Genomic DNA, 25,156 nt, shown 5'->3' on the forward strand with positions numbered 1-25,156 from the left:
CATGCCTCTCATGATTTTATAAACCTCTATAAGGTCACCCCTCAGCCTCCGATGCTCCAGGGAAAACAGCCCCAGCCTATTCAGCCTCTCCCTATAGCTCAAGTCTTCCAAGCCTGGCAACATCCTTGTAAATCTTTTCTGAACCCTTTCAAGTTTCACAACATCCTTCCGATATGAAAGAGACCAGAATTGCATGTAATATTTCAAAAGTGGCTGAACCAACATCATATACAACGGCAACATGACCTCTCAACTCAATACTCTGACGAATAAAGGAAAGCATACCAAACGTCGTCTTCACTATCAGACCTACCTGCAACTCTACTTTCAAGGAGCTATGAACCTGCACTCCAAGGTCTCTTTGTTCAGCAACACTTCCCAGAACTTTCCCATTAAATGTATAAGTCCTGCTCTGATTTGCTTTTCCAAAATGCTTCACCTCATATTTATCTAAATTAAACTCCATCTGCCACTCCTCAGCCCACTGGCCCATCTGATCAAGATCCTGTTGTAATCTGAGGTAACCTTCTTCGCTGTTCACTACCCCTCCAATTTTGGTGTCATCTGCAAACCTACTAACTATACCTCCTACGTTTATATCCAACTCATTCATATAACTGACAAAATTTAATGGACCCAGAACCAAGCCTGTGTACTCCACTGGGCACAGACCTCCAGTCTGAGAAGCAACCCTCCACCATTATCCTATATCATCTACCTTTGAGCCAATTCTCCTTGTATTCATTGAGATCTAACCTTGCTAACCAATCTCCCATGGGGAACCTTATCGAACGCCTTACTATATGAACTTCAGTCTGTATAGATCACATCCACCACTCTGCTGTCATCAATCATTTTTGTGACTACTTCAAAAAACTCAGTCAATTTCATGAAACATGCTTTTCCAAGCACAAAGCCATGTTGACTATCCATAATCAGTCTATGCCTTTCCAAATACATGTAAATCCTGTCCCTCAGGATTCCCTCCAACAACTTGCCCACCACCAACATCAGGCTCAATGGTCTATAGTTCCCTGGCTTGTCCTTACCGTCTTTCTTAAATAGTGGGACCACGTTAGCCAAACTCCAGTCTTCTGGCACCCCACCTGTGACTATCGATGACACAAATATCTCAGCAAGCGGCCCAGCAATCACTTCCCTAGCTTCCCACAGAGCTCTAGGATACACCAATCAGGTCCTTGGGATTTATCCACTTTTATGCAATTCAAGACATCCAGCACCATGTCCTCTGTAATAAGGATATTTTCAAGATGTCACCATTTATTTCCCTACATTCGGTATTTTCCATGTCCTTCTCCACAGTAAACACTGATACAAAATACTTGTTTAGTATGTGCCCCATCTCCTGCAGCTCCACACAAAGGCTGCTTTGCTGAATTTCGAGGGGCCCTGTTCTCTCCCTAGTTATCCATTTGTCCTTAATATATTTGTCAAAACCTTTTGGATTCTCTTTAATCCTATTTGCCAAAGCTATCTCATGTCCCCTTTTTGCCCTCCTTATTTCCCTCTTAAGTGTACTCCTACTGCATTTATATTCTTCTAAGGATTGACTCAATCTATCCTGTCTACACCTGATATATGCTTCCTTCTTTTTCTTAATTAAACCCTCAATTTCTCTAGTCATTCAGTATTCCCTACTCTTACCAGCCTTTTCCTTTCACCCTAACAGGAATGTACTGTCTCTGGACTCTCATTATCTGATTTCTGAAGACTTCCCATTTTCCAGCCATCCCTTTATCTATGAACATCTGGCTAGGTAAAAACAATGACTGCAGATGCTGGAAACCAGATTCTGGATTAGTGGTGCTGGAAAAGCACAGCAGTTCAGGCAGCTCCGAGGGGCAGTAAAATCGACGTTTTGGGCAAAAGCCCTTCATCAGGAATACAGGCAGAGTGCCTGAAGGGTAGAGAGATAAATGAGAGGAGGGTGGGAGTAGGATGAAAGTAGCATAGAGTGCAATAGGTGAGTGGGGGTGGGGATGAAGGTGATAGGTCGGGGAGGAGGATGGGGGAAGGTAGCAAAGAGTACAATGGGTGAATGGGGGTGGGATGAAAGTGATACGTCAGAGAGGAGGGTGGAATGGATAGGTGGAAAAGAAGATAGGCCGGTAGGACAGGCCATGGGGACGGTGTTGAGCTGGAATTTTGGAACTGGGGTGAGGTGGGGGAAGGGGAAATGAGGAAACTGTTGAAGTCCTCATTGATGCCCTGGGGTTGAAGTGTTCCAAGGCGGAAGATGAGACATTCTTCCTCCAGGCATCGGGTGGTGAGGGAGCCACGGTGAAGGAGGCCCAGGATCTCCATGTCCTCAGCAGAGTGGGAGGGAGAGTTGAAATGTTGGGCCACAGGGTGGTGTGGTTGATTGGTGCGGGTGTCCTGGAGATGTTCCCTAAAGTGCTCTGCTAGGAGGCGTCCAGTCTCCCCAATGTAGAGGAGACCGCATTGGGAGCAACGGATACAATAAATTATGTTGGTGAATGTGCAGGTAAAACTTTGATGGATGTGGACATCTGGCCCCAATCAGCTTTTTAAACTTTTTGCCTAATACCGTCAAAATTAGTCTTCCTCCAACTTAGAACTTCAACTTTTAGATCTGGTCTATCCTTTTCAATCACTATTTTAAAACTTATAGAATTATCGTTGCTGGCCCCAAAGTGCTCCCCCACTGACACCTCAATCACCTGTCCTGCCTATCTCCCAAGAGTTAGTCAAGTTCTGCACCTTCTCTAGTAAGTACATCCATATCCTGAATCAGAAACTTTTCTTGGACATAGTTAACAAATTTCTCTCCATCTAAACCCTTAGACTGGGACTGCCATAGTTTTATGCTTGGCAAGTTAAAATCCCCTACCATAACCACCACACTAGCAGAGTATGTATCTGGGGCATAGGAGGAGGCGAAGAAAGCGTTCTTAAGTGCATATGAGCTTGTGCCAGAAGCCGACAGACAGTGTATCAGGAATCTAACAAGGGGCCCTACATTGAGTTTGAAAGGATGAAAGTAGTTTGGATAGGTGGATAAGGGCTTTAAAAATAAAGCAAACCTGTGATGCTAAGATTATTATTTTGGACGAGTTCAAAAATTCACTTTCTAAGGTAGAGAGAACTCCAAATGGAAGAGCAGAGAGTTAAAACAGCAAGATTAGTCACTCAAATAACTGATGGTTGAGTTGGTCCATAAATCAATGTTTGGCTTTGCAAATCAATTTCAATCATGAGGAATAAAATTGGGGAAAGGAGAAATCCTGATGTGGTTAAGGAAAGGTAGACCTCTGTGAAGATCATAAGGATAACTTACCACAGGGTAAAAAGGAAACCCTTGAAAGGGAAAGAATTTTAAAAAGACCCAGTCTTTTCATTGCTCCATGAAATCACAGTTTCGATGGGTTAGAAAAAACACTGGGAAACGAGATGTAGGAAAACAGGATAAGCCAGTGAATTCTGTTGGAGTGGTAACAGAAAGCACAATGGATGCTGAAATACTGCACCAGAATGTACAACTTGGTCGGAGATTGGTTAATGAGGTAGTGCCAGATTTCCTTAAGCCTATACCTGTGACGGTAAAGTTTACGTATATTGGCCAGGAGCAGTAGGTAAATAGGTTACAATATTAAGAGATACAGGATCCTCTCAATCTTTGATGTTGAAAGATTGAGATATGTACCCCAGAAGGACTGTTGCCAGAAAAGGAGCGAGAAATGGGAATTCACAGTGAAACAAGAAGTGCTCAATTATGTAGTGAGGTGATGCATTTTGGAAGATCCAATTCTAGAGCGAACTATACAGTAAATGGAAAAATTGATGTATAGAGACATCTGAGTGTTCAGGTCCATTGTACCCTGAAACTGGCAACATAGTGCGATAGAGTGGTCAAGAAGGCATATAGGATGCTTTCCTTGATCAGATGGGGTATTGAGTGCAAGAGTTGGCAGGTCATGTTACAGTTGTATAGGACTTCACTATACTGCGTACAGTTCTGCTTGCCACATTACAAGAAGGATGTGGATGCTTTGGAGAGGGTGCAGAGGAGGTTCACCAGAATGTCACCTGGTATGGAGTGCACTAGCTATGAAGAGAGGTTGAGTAGATTAGAATAATTTTCATTAAAAAGACAAATGTTGAGGGGGGACCTGATTGGGGTCTACAAAATCATGAGAGGTGTAGAAAGTTTGGATAGCAAGAAGCTTTTTCCCCAGAGTCGGGGACTCAATTACTAGGGGCCATGAGTTCAAGGTGAGAGGGGAAAAGTTTAGGGGAGATATGTGTGGAAAGCTCTTCATGCAGACAGTGGTGGGTGCCTGGAACGCATTGCCAGCAGGTGTAGTAGCGTCATTTAAGATGTGTCTGGACAGATACATGAATGGAGAGGGAATAGAGGGATACGGATCCTTGGAAAATAGACGACAGGTGTAGATAGATGATCTGGATTGGCACAAGCTTGGAGGGTTGAAGGGCTTGTTCCTGTGCTGTAATTTACTTTGTTAGAGTGGAGAAGTTGTGGTAGGATTACTGAACAAACTCTCAGCTCCAGGAATACAATTTGTCCTTACTAATGATATAGCTGGTTCACAGGTAGGAATGCTGCCTACTGTGGTTGAAAAATCAGTGGAAACTCAAGGAACTGAACTATTGTAGGATGCATATCATGGGAATTTTCTTGATTGTATAGTAATGAGGTCACAAAATCACCAGTTGAAACAGCACAGATTCAAGAGTACAGATAAGAAAGTCAAAGTGGAATTAGCACACACCCCGTTGGATCAAATGTTTGGCACAATACAGGAGCAGATAGATGACCAAGCAGACATCTTTAGTTCAGAAACATTAACTGAGTTACAGCAGAAAGAGGAGAAACTAAACAAATTGTATCAAAAATCATACTCGGGAGAAGAATCCAGATGTATCCCAGTGTGCTACTATCTTAAAAATTATGTCTTAATATGGAAATGGAGACCATCACATATTCAGCCAGATGAGAAATGGGCAGAAGTCATATTGCCAGTGGGTCATAGAAAGGAGATGTTGTGGATAGCACATGAACTACCAGTGGGGATCATTTAGGGGTAAGAAAAACTTAAGCTAAAATACAAAAACATTTTTTCTGGCCTGGACTGTACAAGGACATAGTTGAATTTTGCCAGACATGTCACATGTCAGATAATTGGAAAATCACAGGCAGTAATAAAATTCATACCTTTTTAATACCTATTCCTGCATTTGAGGAACCTTTTACAAGAGTCTTAATTGATTGTACACGCTCTAAAACAAAAAGTGGGAATCAATATTTGTTGACAATAATGGATGTGCCCACTAGATTTCCATGGCCATTCCACTATGCGATATCATAGCTAAAACGATTGGTAGAGGAATTACTCAAATATTTCACTAGATATGGACTACCCACAGAAATATGATCAGATCAAGGGTCAGACTTCACATCAAAATTATTCAAGGATGTTATGGACAATTTAAGAATAAAACAGTTCAGATGAACTGCTACCATCCAGAGTTGCAGGGAGCAATAGAAAGAAGATATGAGACATTAAAGACCACATTGAGGGCTTATAGTCAAGATTATCCTGATGATTGGGATACGGGAATTCTATTTGTACATTGTGCAATCAGAGATGCACCAAATGAATCCATTAACTTCAATCCATTTGAATTAGATTTTGGGCATGAAGTGAGAGGACCGATAAAATTGATCAAGAAGAAATTAGTAAATCATAATTTAGAGCCCATATTTTTATGGAATTATTTTAGGGAATAGATAGAGTGGGGGAGTTAGCTAGACAGCATTTAATGGTACCCCAGCATACAATAAAACAGGAAGTAGACAAATCAAAAATTCACAATTTTGCTGTCGGGAATGAGGTGTTTGTCTTACTTCTTTTTTTTAAAATCAAGGTTTAGTGGACCTTATCAAGGTGAAAGGGGTTTGAGTGAGGTGAACTATTTGTTAAGGACTTCAGACAGAGAAATCTCACAGGGTGTGTCATGTGAACATGCTCAAAAGGTATTTTAACAGGGGAGGAAAGCTAAAATATAGAATGAAGAACCAAATTCAGAGAATTCTGTGTTGGAGATTGTCCAATTTAATTTGAGGAATGAGGAAGTTGTCAAAAATTGGGATAAATTATTGAATTACATTCCAGAGGAAAATTGAAATGAACTGAAAGAGTTATTACTATCAGGTGAGAGATATGTGGAAATAAGGTGGGACGTACTAACCTAATTATGCATGATGTAGACATAGGAAGTGTTGTTCTGATTCAGCAACATCCTTATAGGCATAACTCTCTAAAATTGGCACGGGTTCAAAAGGAGATTGAATGCGTGTTCCAAAGACGACATAATCGAAGTGAGGTATAGTGACTAGATCTGACCCATAGTAATGGTGCCCATCGCTTGTGGACTATCACAAAATCAATGCAGTTATAAAGACTCTTGCAGACTTGCTCAGAAGTTACTGGCAGGTACCTTTGTCTGAAAGAGCAAAGCCAATTTTGGCTTTCGTAACGCCGAATGGACTGTATCAGTTCAAAGTCATGCTGTTTGGTTTGAAAAATGCAATAAGATCATTTCTGGATTACCCAATTGTGTTGTATATATCGATGACCTGCTGATTTTTAGTAGCACATGGAAGGAACATTTGCACCATTTATCAGACTTGTTCAATTGACTTTGGGAGGCAGGCTTGGTGATAAACCAGGCTAAAAGTGAATTTGCCAAAGCCCAAGTCACCTTCCTGGGCTATGTTACTGGACATGGACAAATGGACCCATGGAATATAAAAACAAACGTAACTGGGGAGTTTCCAATACCATCGACAAAAAGAGCAGTACTATGATTCTTGGGACTGAGTGGATTTTAGCAAATATTTGTATCAAATTTTAGCAGTGTGGCTGCTCCACTTACTGAATTGCTAAAGAAAGGCAAGAAATTTCAATGGACAGCGGACTGTCAGAAGGTATTTGACAGCCTGAAAGCTGTGTTAACCACTGTCCCAGTGTTAGCCACACCTAATTACACAAAGCCATTCGAGGTCTCTATTGATGTGAATCAGTGTCAGTGCTATGCTCGTACAGGAAGACGATGAGAAGATAGAAAGACCCATCAGTTATGTCTCCAGGAAATTGAACATTCATCATCACGAATATTCGACAGTTAAGAAAGAGACTTTGAGTTCGGTGCTTCCGTTACAACATTTCAATGTTTATGTTACCAGTAATGCATCTGAGACAATATACACTGATCATAATCCCTTGAAGTTTGTGGAGAAATTTAAGGACAAAAATTCCGAACTGTTTGAATGGAACTTGTTGTTACAGGCATACAATTTGAAAATTGTGCAGGTGGCAGGACAAGAAAATGTGATTGCTGACACATTGTCGAGACTTGGATGAGAAACGGAGGTGTTTGGTGGCAGGAGTAAATGGAATTAAACAGAATGTAATAGTGCATGTTTGCAGTCAATGTCATGTATATGGGTGTTGTAGTGTACTAACATTAAAAGATTAAGGGGGTTTTAAAATGAAGCCAATATTTTCATTTTTTAAAGTGGGTTGAGTCAGGGGGAGGGTGTGTGATGATGCTGTTCCTTTAACAAGGTTAGGTTGCACTTGGGTTTGTTTTTTCAGAGGTCAGAAATGCATATATTCTGCAATGTCTGGAGCTGATCTACTTGAAGCTTTAAAGTTTTTAAACAAACACTTGTATAATGAAAGGGGAATGGCCAGTTCTCCCAGCTCAACTTTTTTCTGATTTGGTTTGATTTTAGTAAGCAGTCAGTTTTTTTGAGGCTGCTGGTCAAAGAAACAGCTCCATGGAAGAATGTGTTCCATGCTGGATCTCTCTGCCATCTCTCCCTCCTGTAAGATCCTATGTTTGATTTTACTTTTTGCCAAGGGGTGTTTATGGGGATTGTTGCAGGAGTTTGGAACAGCAAGTTGGACAGTCTGTTGGGGTTTCCAGATAGATTAAGTTATTCTATATTCTATTCTCTTGTGTTTGTGTTTCATTTGTTACTCTGTAAATCAGTTCAATTTTGTTTAAAAGAGGCGTTTTGACCAGCTGCATCACTCCTGCAGTATTCATTTACACTTGCTCTAAACAGCGAGAAAAGTTAGGGTCTGGGCTACCTTCTTAAAATTTTTTTGGGGGGGTCTTGCTTGTTCCATAACAATAGTACAAATGTTACTTGCCACTTTTTAGCCCAAAGGTGGATATTGTCCAGGATTTCATTGACGGCCTTCAGTGCCTGAGGAGTTATGAATGGTGCTGAGCACTGTGCAATCATCAGCAAGCATTCCCAGTTCGGACCTGATGGAGGAAAAATCATTGAAATAGTTGAAAGTGGTTGAGCCTTGGACACTACCTTAAGGAACACCTGCAGGGATTTTCTGAAGCTGAGGTCTCTGATCCACAATCATCTTTCTATTTGTCAGGTGCGACTCCAACTGGCGGAGAGTTTACCCCAAAACCAATTGATACCAGTTTTGCTAGGGCTCCATCATGCCATGCTCAGTTGAATGTGGCCTTGATGTCTAGGGCTGATTCTCACTTCACCTCTAGAATTCAGTGCTTTCAGAAATATTTGAACCAAGGCTATAACGAGATCAGGAGCTGACTGGCTCTGGTGGTACCCAAACTGGTTTTACTGAGGTATATAGATGAATGGCAGGCAGAAGGGATTAGTTTAATTTGGCACCATGTTTGGCACAGCATTGTGGGCCAAAGGGTCTGTTCCTGTGCTGTTCTATGATCTATTAGTCAGTCAGAAGATGCTGGCACATTATGTCCAAGACAGTGTTCCATACAAGTGCAGGGGATTGGCCACAGACTGTGTCTGTGTCTGGTCAGGACGTTCTCAGTCAGGGGTCAGTGTCGCTGCAGCCTGGGGAATGGGTCACAGTCAGTCCTGTGGCTCTATTGTAGCCACCAAAGGGGAGGAGGGCCAATATGGCCAATGGAATGTACATGTTTCGGTCAAGATTGCAGGCACTTCCTGTCCATGGTTGTCCAATAAGACATAAGGTGATAAACCACAGTCAGTTTGTTGGGTCTATCCACAGAAATTAAAGTGAAAGTGGGGGGCATAAAAGAGGGCCATGTGAGGGCTGGGGGAATGGTAATTGTGTTCTTGGTAACAGTATTTGCAACTCTAAAGGGAAAGGAGTTGTGTGGGAAAGGGGTTTGTCTATGATCAGGAGCATCCAGGCATCAAGTGGGGTGCTGTGTATGATCATACCTGGCATGGTCACCTCAAATGCTAGCAGCCGAAGGGGAGAAATGGGCAGGTGCAAGTTCACATATATAGGAAAGATGGGGACCTCAGGAGATGAAAAGCAGGTGGCAGTTAATAGGATGTATCTGCAAATGGATGCGAATGTTTGGGGCCTTATCAACATGTAAAGTTGAAGGCTGGTAGCCACGGTCCATCGAGCACTCACTTTCATCTTCCACTGTGTTAGAAATCGCAAGTATGTAGTGGGACAGGAGGGGCTATAAGACCCACCGATATGAGGCCGTAGAAAAGAGAAACATTACAAACGGACCCACAGACTGTACATAGTACAGATCTACAGGACCCCTATGCCCTGCCTAGCCAATTCATTTACTCTCCATGTTTACTGCACCCCTTCCTGTCCCTGACATAACTGACTAACTCGTTCACACCAGCACTTTTGGACACAAAACCAGGGAAACCATCATTGATTTTTTAAACTGAAAGGGCAAAGTTGGGTGAGTGATCGAAATATTGAACCTGTCCCCCATTCCTGACTCCATTCATGTCCCCATATCGAGATTGATGTGTTAGTGAAAACAGGCTGAGACCTGATTACATTATTGGTATGCAAAGATGAGCAAAGGCCACAATGGCCTCTGATGCCACATTGTACCCAGGATACCTGACTCTTCCAGTCAGGAGAGATGGGAGTTTCCCTCACAAACACCACAAAGGAACGTTGCCCACTCCTTTTCTGCTTCTGCTCAACGTACTTGAGCCTAATTCAAGAGAATTGAGATCACTTTGGCTGCATGTGGGAGGAACAAGAGCAGAGGTTTTGGTGATGGTGGTGTTGCTGGGTTGGTTTGGGGGCTCAAAGCCAGAAAACGTGCAAAAGAGAGATTTGGGTGGAGACAGGAAGACTAAGGAAAAGAGAGAGGAAGGTATGTTAGATGGGGATCAAGTGAGACAACAGAGACAGAGTGCACAGTCACACAGACTCGAAGATACAGAGTTTTTCCTCAAAGAGGTATGTAGCAGATTTATATAATATTAAAATGTTAACTATGTAATTTTATTTCTTGCAGATGATGGGAACATCTTGATTATCATTGCATGGCTTTTCCCAATTCTCCTTCTCTTGATGTCCATTCTGCTTTTGACGTACTTTCTTCTCAGAAAGATGTAAGCAATTGATATCCTTTAATAAATCATATTGTTCTATAGGGTGTATATAGTACAGTGAATGAGAGAAAAGTAAATCTAAACCATCTCCTGTTACATGTGTCCTGCTATTTTAGTTTCTCAATGTATTACCACACTGGCCAACTGCACAAACCTTCTAAGGGTAAGGATGAAGAGTCAAAAGTTATACTCCATAGCAGGCAGCAAAATGTGGGAGGTGGCTCTGCAGGAAGAGGTTAGGAAGTTGGAAAAAATTCCTAATCTTACAGGGTGGTGAGTATAGAAATAGGAATATGCAGCAAACGGATTTGAGACTGGAGATGTTGGAGAGGGGAGGGCTTTAGATTTCTGGTACCTTGCAGCTGAACTGGACCAGGACCAATGTTGTGGTGGCTTGGTTTGCTTGTGTTGTAGAGGAAGATTTAAAAATAATTTGGAAATGACTGTATCACCTTCTCTATTTATAATCAGCCATTCAGCTGCCAAAATCTGGTCTTCAATTGTTCAATGTGAAGTGCGTCATGACTTTCTATGATGTGTTTAGGTTCTGTAAGTGTGTAATTAGTGCCAATTAAACTCAAAGAATGCACCTTAATGGTTGCCATACTGTAAAGCTAGTGATTTTTATTTCAGCGCTACTTTGCCTGCTTATGATTATGTCGCTGAGCTGTATATCACTGACTATGAACATCACCCACATAGGAATTTAAACACAAAAAAAGGAACAGTCTACGATATACAAAATGGCAAGGCTAATGTTTGCTCTTAATTGAGAGCCTGCCTAGCTAAGATTACCATGTGTAGTAATACTTAGTAATAATTATGTGTTCCTATGAAGCCTAAGCTTGGAGGCAATTCTTTACTTTCTCCTCAGTCTGTAGAGAACCCAAACTCCATATGCATCAAACCACATGATAAAATACTTGCCACTCTTTTGTAATACATTGTGTCCACTGCATTAGAATTTATTTCGGATGGGCTTGTACAATGCTGTAATGCGCTGAAACATTCCCTGAAACTTAAAGGAATGTCATGTTCCCTGGACACAACATTCAAATGCTCAAAATGTAGAGTTAATTGCAGCCTCAAACCAAGCTTGGGGGGGGGAGGGGGGGGGGGTGCGGAATGGATCACTCATTACGATAGAAGTTTTTAGATCCAAAAGCCAATTGATATGGACTTGCCCTAACAATAGGGTACTGCAACCATCAATACTTGGGCCACAGCTGTTTAATCTATATCAACAATTGGGAGGTGGGGGCCAATTGTCATCTTCCAGGTTTGGAGATGAATTGAAACTGGAGGGGAATGAGAGTTGTGAGGACCACGCCACATGCCTTCATGATATTTAGATAAACTGAGTGAGTGGGCAAGAACAAGACGGGTAAAAATTGTGTGGATAAGTTCCAGATGATGCACTTTGACATGTGGAATAAAGGGTCAGTATTTCTTAAATACTGAGAGATTAAAAAGTGTCTCTTTGATTTGTCAAGGTGTTCTTGTCTGAATGTCACTGAAACCTAGAATGTGGGTGCAGCAACCAATTCAGAAGGCATAATGCCTTTAACTCGAGGGGTTTGTGCAAAGAAATCTTTCAATTATATAGAACACTGGTGAGACCATACCATGTGTTGTATGCAGTTCTCAGCCCCTTGCAAAAGAAAGGCTAGTTTTGTTACAGAGTGAGATTGTCCTATGGGGAGAAATTGAGCAGCCTGAGTCTGTAATTATATCTATACTATCCACTTTCATTTCAGTCCCTTTCAATCAGCCCATTACAGGGCAGAGTGAGCACATACAGTTGAAGAGATACTGGACATTAGGCTGCTCACCCCTATGAGGACAAGAGATAATCCTGACCCTCACAGGAGAAGTCTAGGACCACTCCTGCAGAGATGTAGAGACCCCCATGCCCTGCTTAAAGACTCAAAAGCATTAGTGAGGCTGCCTCTTGCAAGCCCTGATTATGGCATCTCAGTGGAAAAGTTAGACTTAGGGAGCACAGGCTGGTGAGCACCTTACTGTGACAGTTTTACAACTGGCTGAAGAAGAAATGCCCCAGGACACTGGCACTCAGGACTGCCAGAAACTAAGCACCTGCACACCCCAGCAGGATCAGACACTGTGCTATCCGCAATTAGGGATTCTCACATATGCACAAGGACAAACAAAACTGGTAGACAAGTATCTGAGCTGCAGCAGTGCAGTTAGTCTTGCATCCAGATCTACTTTCCTGTAGCCCCTCCTATACACCCCATAAGCTGTGTACCTCCTCAGGTCTGACCAAATGCATCTCTATGAGCCTTCAGGTGCCCACCTCTCCACTCCAGCTCCTGGCAAATGAGGTGACCAAATAAGATGTGATCAAACACTTTGTCCCTGAATACCAGGGTGCATTTGACTGAATGAACAGCCACTCCCACATGATTCCCTTCACAGCCATGCTTTACTGTATTATCCATCCCCACCCTCATGACAGATATTGTTGCCTGCCTTCACAGTTGTCATTCACCCTGCCACCCAGTCTGTCACCCCCAATACCAACTTGCCAAGCTTCATTCTCAAGTGATGTCTACCCTTGCACCTACTCCCTAACCCTAATTTGCTTTCCTTCTGCAGCTGGGGCCTAGGGGCTGAACATGGGCCACCTCCTTGTGCAATGCCTAATCTCTTGGACTGATGATTATAGGGCTTTCTCTGACTGACAGGGCCTCCATGAACATCAATGTGAACTACTCCCCTCAGACTTTAAGATGTGGCAGCTTCTTTGCTCCATCAGCAGTGTTTACAGCATTAGGATGAGACTGAGGATGAGATAATCGTCAAGATAGAAGCAAAATATTTATTCATTTCATTCTCCATTTCCTGTTAACTGTACTGTTAATTCCTCAGTCTTGTTCTCAGGAGGATCAATGGTCTTTATTTATTCTTTTCTTTTTAAATAGCTGTAGAAGCTCTTGCTATCTCTTTTTGCATTTGTAGCAACTTACTTTCATTTTCTAAATTATTAGACCTGATTAACCATTTAGTCATCCTCTGCTGTTCTTTTAATACTGACCAATCATCTGACCTGCCACCCATCGTTTGACAGTTATACACATTTTTTCCTTAAGTTTGATGCTTTCTTTAACTTATTTAGTTAACAATAGGTGATTGATCTTCCCATTGGATTTTCTCTTCATAAAAGGGATATATTTAATCTGAGTATATTGAAATATTCCCTAAATGTCTACAACTGAGTCTGTATTGATCAATCTCTTTGTCTGGTATTCCAGTTTACTTCACCTTTCATGCCTTCAGCTTTCCTCATGTAAGCTTAAGATATTAGTGTTAGAACATCCCCCTTCTCCCTTTCAAATTGCTGACTACAGGTATCCTTTCTCTGAGGTCATTAATTGTTCAAAGGGCAACTACCAAATGTCGACACTAGACTTGCATATATGCCAGAAAGGGCTGGTGAATAGAGGGAGGGCAGGGAAAGCCTTTGGCAAACAAATATTTACTAAAAAAAAAATTGTAAGATGAGGGACAGAAAGTAAGATCCATGGTATGGTAAGACGAGGTAAAGATTTTGAATTAGAATCCCTACAGTGTGGGAACAGGCCATTTGGCCTAATAGGTCCACACTAACCCTCTGAACAGTAATCCACCCAGACCCATTCCCCTACCCAATAACCTACACTATGGGTAATTTAACATTGGCAATTCACCTGACATGCACATCTTTGGATTGTGGGTGGAAACAGGAGCACCCAGAGGAAACCCACACAGAGACAGGGAGAACATGCAAACTCCACATAGACAGTCACCCAAAGGTGGAATCGAACCCAGGTCCTTGGCACTGTAAGTGCAGCAGTGCTAACCACTGAGCCGCTGTGCCGCCCATTTGGGAGGCCAAACATAATTCAAGTTCCGATAGTGGTCATTGAAGTGATAATGACCCAAGTAAAAGATTGCAAATCTGGGAAAGGAATTCTGGTCAGATAATGGAGAGATTGTGTAATTATCCAGAATGCAATATGAAAAAGAATAGAGATTGCAGTTTCACAAAAAAAAACAAGCACCCTAGAAAAGATTGGCAATATTGAAAGAAATAAAAACCCAAATGATCAAGAAGTTCAAAAAAGTTAAATTGTGAGAAAGGATTTGGGGAGAAAGTGAGGTCTGCAGATGCTGGAGATCAAAGTTGAAACTTTATTGCTGGAACAGCACAGCAGGTCAGGCAGCATCCAGGGAACAGGAGATTCGACGTTTCGGGCACAGGCCCTTCTTCAGGAATGAGCAGAGAGTGTTCAGCGGGAGAAGATAAAAGGTAGGGAGGAGGGACTTGGAGGAGGGGCGTTGGAAATGTGATAGGTGGAAAGAGGTCAAGGTGAGGGTGATAGGTCGGAGTAGGATGGAGGCGGAGAGGTCAAGAAGAAGACTGCAGGTCAGGAAGGCGGTGCCGGGCTGGAGGGATTCGGCTGAGACAAGGTGGGGGGAGGGGGGATGAAGAAACTGGTGCAGTCCAAGTTCATCCCCTGTGGTTGGAGGGTTCCCAGTCGGAAGATAAGACGCTCCTCCTCCGACCGTCGCGTTGTTGTGGTTTGGCGGTGGATGAGTCCAATGACCTGCATATCCTCGGTGGAGTGGGAGGGGGAGTTGAAATGCTGTGCTACAGGGTGGTTGGGTTGGTTCGTCCGGGTGGCCCAGAGGTGCTCTCTGAATCAATCCGCAAGTAGGCGGCCTGTCTCCCCAATATAGAGGAGGCCACACCGTCTGCAGCGGATGCAGTAGATGATGTGGGTGGAGGTGCAGGTGAATCTGTGGCGGATATGGAAGTTTCCTTTGGGGCCTTGGAGAGAAGTGAGGGGGGAGGTGTGGGCGCAAGTGTTGCACCTCCTGCGGTTGCAAGGGAAGGTGCCGGGAGTGGAGGTTGGGTCGGTGGGGGGTGTGGATCTGACAAGGGAGTCGCGGAGGGAGTGGTCTCTACGGAAAGCTGATAGGGGAGGGGAGGGAAATATATCCTTGGTGCTGGGGTCTGTTTGGAGGTGGCGGAAGTGACGGCGGATGATGCGCTGTACATGGAGATTGGTGGGGTGGTAGGTGAGGACCAGTGGGGTTCTGTCCTGGTGGCGGTTGGAGGGGCGGGGCTCAAGGGCGGAGGAGCGGGAAGTGGAGGAGATGCGGTGGAGGGCACCGTCGACCACGTCGGGGGGGAAATTGCGGTCCTTGAAGAAGGAGGCCATCTGTGTTGTACGTATTTTGAACTGGTCCTCCTGGGAGCAGATGCGGCGGAGACGAAGGAATTGGGAGAATGGGATGGCGTTTTTACAGGGGGCAGGATGGGAGGAGGTGTAGTCCAGGTAGCTGTGGGAGTCGGTTGGTTTGTAGTAGATGTCCGTGTTGATTCGGTCGCCTGAGATAGAAACAGAAAGGTCTAGGAAGGGGAGGGAGGAGTCCGAGACTGTCCAGGTGAATTTGAGGTCGGGGTGGAAGGTGTTAGTGTAGTGGATGAACTGTTCAACCTCCTCGTGGGAGCACGAGGTAGCGCCGATACAGTCATCAATGTAGCGAAGGAAAAGATGGGGGGTGGGGCCAGTGTAGTTGCGGAAGATGGATTGTTCCACATACCCTACGAAGAGGGTAGTTGCGGAAGAAAGGATTTGGTACATACTAAGTTTAAGGTGTCAGATAGTGGAGAGTCAGCCTTATCCCATGGATGACAGTCACTAAGGATGTGCTCCCTGATGCAGCACAGAGATTAAAGCCAAATTTGAAGCATGAAATGGAAACTTGGTGATCAAACGCTAAGAGTGGATTCCCCAGACTGCATTAAAAGTGATCTTTAAAGTTTTATTAGCTCTTTAGCAACCGAAGTTTTGAAATTTAGGCCAATTGATATAAAAGCTACATTTTTCAGTATGAAAAGTTTCTATTAAAAACATTATTGGAATAAGCTGCAGAAGCAGATTGGATAGAAAGGAAATTATATGTGTTATATTAGATTACATTCCCTACAATGCAGAAACAGGCCCTTCGGCCCAACCAGTCCACACCAACCCTCCAAAGAGTAACCCACCCAAACCCATTTCCCTCTGACTAATGCACCTAGCACTATGGCCAATTCACCTAACTTGCACATCTTTGGACTGTGAGAGGAAACCCACGCAGACACGGGGAGAATGTGCAAACTCCACACACAATCGCCTGAGGCTGGAATTGAACCTGGGACCCCGGTGCTGTGAGGCAGCAGTGCTAACCACTGAGCTACCGTGCTGCCCTATGCAACGTGACTTTGGTATTTCTCAATAGGCCCATCTTGCTGAAAGTAGGTTGCTGACAATTCTCTCATGCTATCATGAAAAGTAACTCAGATATCTTTATGATATTCCTCGATAAGTTTCTGCGGGAGGTTCTATGAATTCTGAGTGATCTCAGATATGTTTAAAAAAAAAGGAATTTAAGGAGTGGGCAGCGTGGAGGGTCAGTGCTGAGGGAGTGGGCACTGACAGCGGGTCATTGCTGAGGGAGTGGGCACTGTCAGATGGTCAGTGCTATGGGAGTGCCGCAACGTCGGAGGGTCAGTGCTGAGGGAGTGGGCACTGCCGGAGGGTCAGTGCTGAGGGAGTACATCTGGGGCTTTAAAATACACAAATTCAGCATTCCATCCACTTGGATTGAAAGACCCTAAAGAAAGTCTAAACTTTGGGTAAAAACAGATTAATAGTTAACAGATCAATAAAATAGTTCATAACTCTCAGTAAAGTTGGATCAAAGTGAGTAAAGAGGAATCTAGGAAGTGAATAAAACACAAAAGTAAAGGACTGTCAAATTGAAAAAATAATACCAAGATTAGACAAAGAATTGGCAAAGTTTTAAAAACCAATAAACAATGATAATAAAATAAAGAGGGAACTATAAATTGGGTAGCAAGTAGTATAAAAATGAACTGTACGGGCTTCTTTAAATATGCTATTGAAAGCAAGAGTGACAGGGTAGTTGTTATGGGGGCTTTAACTTTCCAAATATTTACTGGGAATGCTATAGTTTAAGTACTTTAGATGGGTCAGTTTTAGGAGGGTTTCATGACACAATAAGTAGACAGGCCAAGCGAGACATATTAGATTCGATACTGGGTAATGAACCTGGCTAGGCGTTAGATTTGGAAACAGATGAGCACTTTGGTGATAGTGACCACAATTCGATTATGTTTACTTTAGTAAACTTTAGAAAGGGATAGGTATATATCACAGGGCAGGACTTATAGCTGGAGGAAAGGTGATTACGATGTGATGAGGCAAGATTTTGGACGCATAGGATGGGGAAGAAAACTGCAGGGAATGGGCACAGTTGAAATGTGGACCTTATTCAAGGAACAACGACTGTGTGTCCTTGATAAGTATGTACTGGTCAGGTAGGGAGGAAGTTGTCGAGCAAGGGAGCCTTGGTTTACCAAGGAAGTTGAATCTCTTGTGAAGAGTAAGAAGAAGGCTTATGTTAGGATGAGACGTGAAGGCTCAGTTAGAGCGTATGAGAGTTACAAGTTAGCCAGGAAAGACTGAGAGAGCTAAGAAGAGCCAGGAGGGGACATGAGAAGTCATTGGCGGATAGGATCAAAGAAAAGCTTAAGGCTTTCCAAAGCTATATCAGGAATAAAAGAATGGCTAGAGTAAGATTAGGACCAATCAAGGATAGTAGTGGGACGTTTTACATGGAGTCAGAGGAGATAAAAGAAGCACTAAATGAATAATTTTTGTCAGGATTCACACAAGTAAAAGACAATGAGGTCGAGGAGAGTACTGAGATACTGGCTACTACACTAGATGGGATTGAGGTGCATAAGGAGGAGGTGATAGCAATTCTGGAAAGTGTAAAAATAGATGAGTCCCCTGGGCTAGATGGAATTTATCCTGGGATTCTCTAGGAATCCAGGGAGGAGATTGCCAAGCCTTTGGCTTTGATCTTTACGCCATCATCATCTACAGGAATAGTGCCAGAAGATTAGAGGATAACAAATGTTGTTCCCTTGTTTAAGAAGGGGAGTAGAGAAAACCCTGGAAATTATAGACCTGTGAACCTTCCTTCAGTTGTGGGTAAAGTGTTGTAAAGGGTTATAACAGATAGGATTTATAATCATCCAGAGAGGCATAAACTAATTAAGGATAGTCAACACAGTTTAGGGAAGGGTAGGTTGTGCCTCACAAACCTTACTGAATTCTTTGAGAAAGTGGCCAAACAGGTAGATGAGGATAAAGTGGTTGATGTTGTGTATATGGATTTCGGTAAGGCGTTTGATAAGGTTATCCACAGGAGGCTATTGCACAAAATAGAGAGGCGTGGGATGGAGGGTGGTTTAGCAGTTTGGATCAGAAATTGGCTAGCTGAAAGAAGACAGAAAGTGGTGGTTGATGGGAAATATTCATCCTGGAGTTCAGTTACTAGTGGTGTACCGCAAGGATCTGTTAGGTCCACTGTTGTTTGTCATTTATATAAATGATCTGGAAGAGGGAATAGAAGGATAGGTTAGTAAATTGGCGGTTGACATAAGGTCAGTGGAGTTGTGGGTAGTGATGAAGGATGTTGTAGTTTACAAACAGACACAGATAAACTGCAGAGCTGGGTTGAGAGGTGGCAAATGGAGTTTAATGCGGAAAAATGTGAGGGGATTCACTTTGGAAGGAGTAGCAGAAATGCAAAGTACTGGGCTAATGATAAGATTCTTGGTAGTATAGATGAGCAGAGAAATCCTTGAAAGTTGCGAACGAGGTTGACTGGGTTGTTAAGAAGTCAAGATTAGAATGGTGCTGGAAAAGCACAGCAGGTCAGGCCGCATCCGAGGAGCAGGAAAATCGATGTTTCGGGCAGGAGGCCTTCATCAGGATGCCCCAAACATCACTTTTCCTGCTCCTTGGATGCTGCCTGACCTGCTGTGCTTTTCCAGTACTACTCTAATCTTGACTCTAATCTCCAGCATCTGCAGTCCTCACTTTCACCTGGGTTGTTAAGAAGGCATATGGTGTCTTAGCTTTTATTGGTAGATAACTGAGTTTCAGAATCATGAGATCATGCTGCCGCTGTATAAAAGTCTGGTGTAGCCACGTTTGGAGTATTGTGTACTGTTCTGGTCACTGCATTATAGGAAGGAATGGAAGCTTTGGAAAGGGTTCAAAGGAGATTTACTAGGATGTTGCCTGGTATGGAGGGAAGGTCTTATGAGGAAAGGCTAAGGCACTTGAGGCTGTTTTAGTTAGAGAGGAGAAAGTTGAGAGGTGACCAGAGGATTAGATAGGTTGGACAGTGAGAGCCTTTTTCCTCTGTTGGCGATGGCTAATACGAGGGAACGTAACTTTAAATTGAGGGGTGAGAGTTATAGGATAGCTGTCAGAGGTAGTTTCTTTACTCAGACAGTAGTAGGGGCGTGGAACACTCTGCCTGCAACAATAGTAGACTCGCCAACTTTAAGGACAGCTCAACATCGAGGACCGAAGGGCCTGTACTGCGCTGTCATGTTCTATGTTGAAAGGATCAGAGCAGTCAATATAAACACAGGCCCCTATAGAGAATGTGGCTGGGGAATTAATTAGGAACCAGTAAATGGCAGACGAATTGAATAAATACTTTCTATCAGTCTTCATAACAGAGACTAGTAGAATTCCTGAAATATTGTAGTATCCAGGGAAAAAAAGGAGGAAAGGAAACAAATGCTGTAACTATCACTAGAGAAAAGAATGTCCTTGGGGACTAAAGTTAGATTAGATTAGATTACAGTATGGAAATTGGCCCTACGGCCCAACAAGTCCACACCGACCCGCCGAAGCACAACCCACCCATACCCCTACATTTACCCCTTACCTAACACTACGGGCAATTTAGTACGGCCAATTCACCTGACCTGCACATCTTTGGACTGTGGGAGGAAACTGGAGCACCCGGAGGAAACCCACGCAGACACGGGGAGAACGTGCAGACTCCACACAGTCAGTCGCCTGAGTCGGGAATTGAACCCGGGTCTCTGGCGCTGTGAGGCAGCAGTGCTAACCACTGTGCCACCGTGCCGCCCACAAAGTTTGTTACGTTCCCTGGACTTGATGGGTTACGTTTTAGTACATCACAAAGATAATAGGTGCACTGGCAGTAATCTTCCAAATAGGTTAAATTCTGGAAAAGTCACAGATGATTGTGTTGTCCAGCTTTGGTCATTTCGACCAAGTTTCTGCATAACCTCATCTTACCCGGGTTTTATACTTGAGATGAACAAAACAGTCTGAGTGAAATTGCAATTCAACACAATTTTATAGACAAATTACACTGAAGATATAAAAGGGGCTGTATGGCCAAATATTATCTAAAACCCTGCTCTGTGATAAAGCTCCTGATTCTTACATTAATGATTCTACCAATCGCAATGTAAAGTCTTTATCACAACCTTTTTCTAAGCCTTACCAGCTATCAGACTAAAATCAGGTTCCACCCATGCAGTTGAACTTGGCCAGGCTGTGTAGTTGGCACTGATGCATTCAGCAGAGATTGATCTTGCACTTGGTTATCTCCCTCTCCAGGGAGTAGAATGACATTATAGGCCAGGTAGAGTCTTCACTGAGAGAATGGCCACCGGGTGACCCTTCTTTACCCTCCCTGCCGCATTCTTCCAGAATCTTCTCTTGCCCTTAGCCAATTGATCTTCCAAGGTCACGGCATCCAATGGGATCCCCTTTGTCATGGGGTAAACACTGGGGATACCCTTACTGATGTGTCAAGGGCACACTCCCCTCTCCATACATGGTCATAAATGGGAGTCTGGGACACTAGTGAATCTCCTCACCATACATGAATGCACAAACCAGCCTCACATTCCACAACAATTCTGGGTTTGTCCTTGTTTTGAGTTCTGAAGAAGAGTCACTAGACTCAAAACATAAACTTTGATTTTTCTCCACAGTTGCTGCCAGACCTGCTGAGTTTTTACAACTGTTTTTGTTCTTATCTTTGTCTTGTGGAAGCATTGTGTTTCACCTATCTTAAGTCCCATCAGGCCTGGCTGTACAAAGGTTGCCAATTCTAGTTTTGGGCCGAGCCATTCAGGCCCTAGGCTATTTGGCCACAATTGGAAAACTGCCAATTCAAAAAGAGAAGGCAAAAAAATACAAGTAACCATTGGCCAGTTAGCTTGATATCTGATATTGATAAAATGTTCAAGTCTATTATAAAGGATGTAATAGAAGACCATTGAGAAACATAATATCATGAAGCAGAATCAGCATGAGTCCTCAAAAGGGGAAATCATGCTGAACAAATTTGAATTTTGTGGTAGTAACTGTCGTGATTGTAATGTAGTCAGCCAAGTGGATCTCAGAATAGGAGTTTGCTAATTATTCCAGATTACCAGCCCCAATCAGGGGGTCCTGACTGATAGATAAGCAGAAGTGTCAGAGGGTTTGTTCACTCTGAGGAAACTGGATCAGTATCAAGGACTGTCTATGCGTAAATAAAAGGTGACTTAGTGTTGGGAATGGACAGAATTTCTGACATTGTATTTTGTACATGTTAATAAAAAAAAGTTGACAAACAACGCAGCAGTTCACAAAAAAACTTCGCTATATACAGGGGAAAGGGCAGCAAAGCCAAACTCCAAACCCCACCATTCAACCAGTTTTCAGGGAGATGAGGCACTTTCAGTCAAAGATAACAGTAACAAACAAAGACAAGACAGTGTAATCAAATTAGAAACTGTACATAGAACACAGACCCAATATAGCTTAAAAAAACCTGACACCAATCCGCACCACATGCTGTCTAACTGTCCTTGGCTAGCCTTCCTGCAGGACAGTCATTGGCCTTCCAGTCTCTGGCCACTCTGCATACTGACTGACCCTCCCCAAGGCCACATTCCTCCAGGCTGGTCATCGACCACTCAGCTTCCAGTCACTCCATGTACTGACTGGACTACTGTGGGTCACATTCCTAAGAGCTGGCCTTCTAGTCTCTGGCCATCCTGCGTACTGACTGATCCTCCCTAGCCCGCCTTCCTCTGGCACAGTCGGCTAACAGCTCCCGGTCACCCCATGGACCAACTGAACCACACCCTGCCGTGTTTTCCTACAGTTGGGCTGTCGGCGTTCCAGCTCCCAGCTGCCCGACGTACTGACTGACCCTTTCTCATGGCCAGCATTCCTACGGACCGGCCATCGGCCGTCCAGCTCCCAGCCTCCCTGAGTACTGACTGCGGCTGCCCTACCCCCTCCGTACCTGGTGTCCAAAGATCAGGAGCATGGGACTGAAGTGCAACCAAAAACAGAGAAGATTTTTAAGAAAATCAAAAAGGGAGTGCAAACACCCACGCTCAATATTTACATGGTCCATGGACTCTACAGCACCACAGAACAAGCAGTTGGGCTGGGAGTCCTTGAACCATCGCAATCTGCTGTGTGCAGCACCCTCCACACCAAATTCCTGAGAGTAAGGGAGAGGACTCCCACGTAGAGAGCCCTCTACTGGGGATCGCTCCCCTGTCTGGTGGTAAATGGGCACACCAAGGCATGTCTAGGCGGTGGATGAGGGAGATGAGGTGGACGGTGTGCAGCAGTAGTTGACGGGAGGGTCCACCGTTTTACATCCCTGAAGGGGACAAAACTAAAGCTTCAGAGGCAGCTCAGGGGATGCTCCTGTTTATTTTTTTTTCGAGGCGGCAGCAGCAGCAGCAGTGGTAGCAGGCTCCAGACAGCAGCAGTGGAAACAGGCCCCACACTCCTGTTTATTTTTTTTCTTTTGCTGCCTGAACTGCTGTGCTCTTCCAGCACCACTAATCCACCACCTGCACTTCTCCTGGTTAATTTTTTTTAAATTTTTTTTTTCTTTTTTTTAAAATTAACCCCCACACTACCACCTAAGTGTGGTAGTGCTTATTTTATCCCCAGCACCCATGGTGTGTGTGTATAGGTGTGAGACACAGTGAAAGACACAAAGTGCACGAATCTTTATTCAATTTCCACCACCAGGAAGATCGGAAAACACCCGGGTCACACTCCTGTTTATTTTTTTTTATTTTTTTTCACAGTGAAAGACACAAAGTGCACCAATCTTTATTCAATTTCCACCACCAGGAAGATAGGAAAACACCCGGGTGGCCAGTGACAAACACTGCCCTTCACATCAGAGGGCAGTGCTGTGTGATCAAAACAGTGAAGGGGAGGGTAGGGACTAAATCAAAATAGAATTGGAGGGAGAAATGATGCATTCCACTCCCTGCGGCGCCCACCTCTCCCTGAACAACTCCAGGGTGTTGGTGGACACCGCGTGCTCCTTCTCCAAGGACACCCGGGCTCTAACGTAACCGCGGAAGAGGGGCAGGCAGTCGGCCCACACTCCTGTTTGTTTATTTTTTTTCTCTTCTTTTTTTTTTTCTTCTTATTTTAACCCCCACACTACCGCCTAAGTGCGGTAGTGCTTATTTTATCCCCAGCACCCATGGTGTGTGTGTGCAGGTGTGAGACACAGTGAAAGACACAAAGTGCACCAATCTTTATTCAATTTCCACCACCAGGAAGATAGGAAAACACCCGGGTGGCCAGTGACAAGCACTGCCCTTCACATCAAAGGGCAGTGCTGTGTGATCAAAACAGTGAAGGGGAGGGTAGGGACTAAATCAAAATAGAATTGGAGGGAGAAATAATGCACTCCACTCCCTGCGGCGCCCACCTCTCCCTGAACAACTCCAGGGTGTTGGTCGACACCGAGTGCTCCTTCTCCAAGGACACCCGGGCCCTAACGTAACCGCGGAAGAGGGGCAGGCAGTCGGCCTTAACGACCCCCTCCACGGCCCGCTGCCTGGACCTGTTGATGGCCAGTTTGGCCAGGCCCAGGAGCAGACCCACGAGGAGGTCTTCAGACCTGCCCTCCTTCCTCCGTACCAGGTGCCCAAAGATCAGGAGCGTGGGACTGAAGTGCAGCCAAAAACAGAGGAGAAGGTTTTTAAGGAAATCAAAAAGGGAGTGCAAACGCCCACACCCAATATACACGTGGTCCACGGACTCCACAGCACCGCAGAACAAGCAGTTGGGCTGGGAGTCCGTGAACCACCGCAATCTGCGGTTTCAGGGGACTGCTGCGTGCAACACCCTCCACCCCAGATCCCCGAGAGAAAGGGGGAGGACTCCCGCGTAGAGAGCCCTCCACTGGGGATCCCCACCGCCCGGTGGCAAATGGGCATGCCAAGGCGTGTCCGGACGGTGGATGAGGGAGAAGAGGTGGATGGTGTGCAGCAGCAGTCTGTACAGGGCTCTTCTTTTTATATCCCTAAACAAAACAAAATTAAAATTTCGGAGGCGGCTCAGGTTGTGGGGCACAGGCTCCCGCGGGAAGTACGGGATCTTGGGGCCAATGTGAAATTCCGTCCGGGCTGGGGTGAGCGCGGACTACACTCCTGTTTATTTTTTTATTTTTTTTTTCTTATTCTTTTTTTTCCCCAGCACCCATGGTGTGTGTGTGCAGGTGTGAGACACAGTGGAAGACACAAAGTGCACGAATCTTTATTCAATTTCCACCACCAGGAAGATAGGAAAACACCCGGGTGGCCAGTGACAAACACTGCCCTTCACATCAAAGGACAGTGCTGTGTGATCAAAACAGTGAAGGGGAGGTTAGGGACTAAATCAAAATAGAGTTGGAGGGAGAAATGATGCACTCCACTCCCTGCGGCGCCCACCTCTCCCTGAACAACTCCAGGGTGTTGGTGGACACCGC

At 44.2% G+C, this 25,156-nt stretch overlaps 1 protein-coding gene across 5 annotated transcripts in view; it reads left to right on the forward strand.

Annotated features, from left to right (window-relative positions):
- The window catches only part of LOC122563768 (interleukin-6 receptor subunit beta-like), a 230,524-nt gene that overhangs the window by 180,492 nt on the left and 24,876 nt on the right, over positions 1 to 25,156 (forward strand). For all 5 annotated transcript variants that reach the window (XM_043717981.2, XM_043717983.2, XM_087976959.1 and 2 more), the window contains one exon: positions 10,339 to 10,435. In XM_043717981.2, the coding sequence (XP_043573916.2) occupies positions 10,339 to 10,435 (97 nt within the window). The remainder of the gene's footprint in view (positions 1 to 10,338; positions 10,436 to 25,156) is intronic.

The sequence above is a fragment of the Chiloscyllium plagiosum genome, unplaced genomic scaffold (assembly GCF_037043375.1).
Source record: "Chiloscyllium plagiosum isolate Xiang-an unplaced genomic scaffold, Cpla_swu_hap1 HiC_scaffold_30, whole genome shotgun sequence".
Lineage (NCBI taxonomy): Eukaryota > Metazoa > Chordata > Chondrichthyes > Orectolobiformes > Hemiscylliidae > Chiloscyllium > Chiloscyllium plagiosum.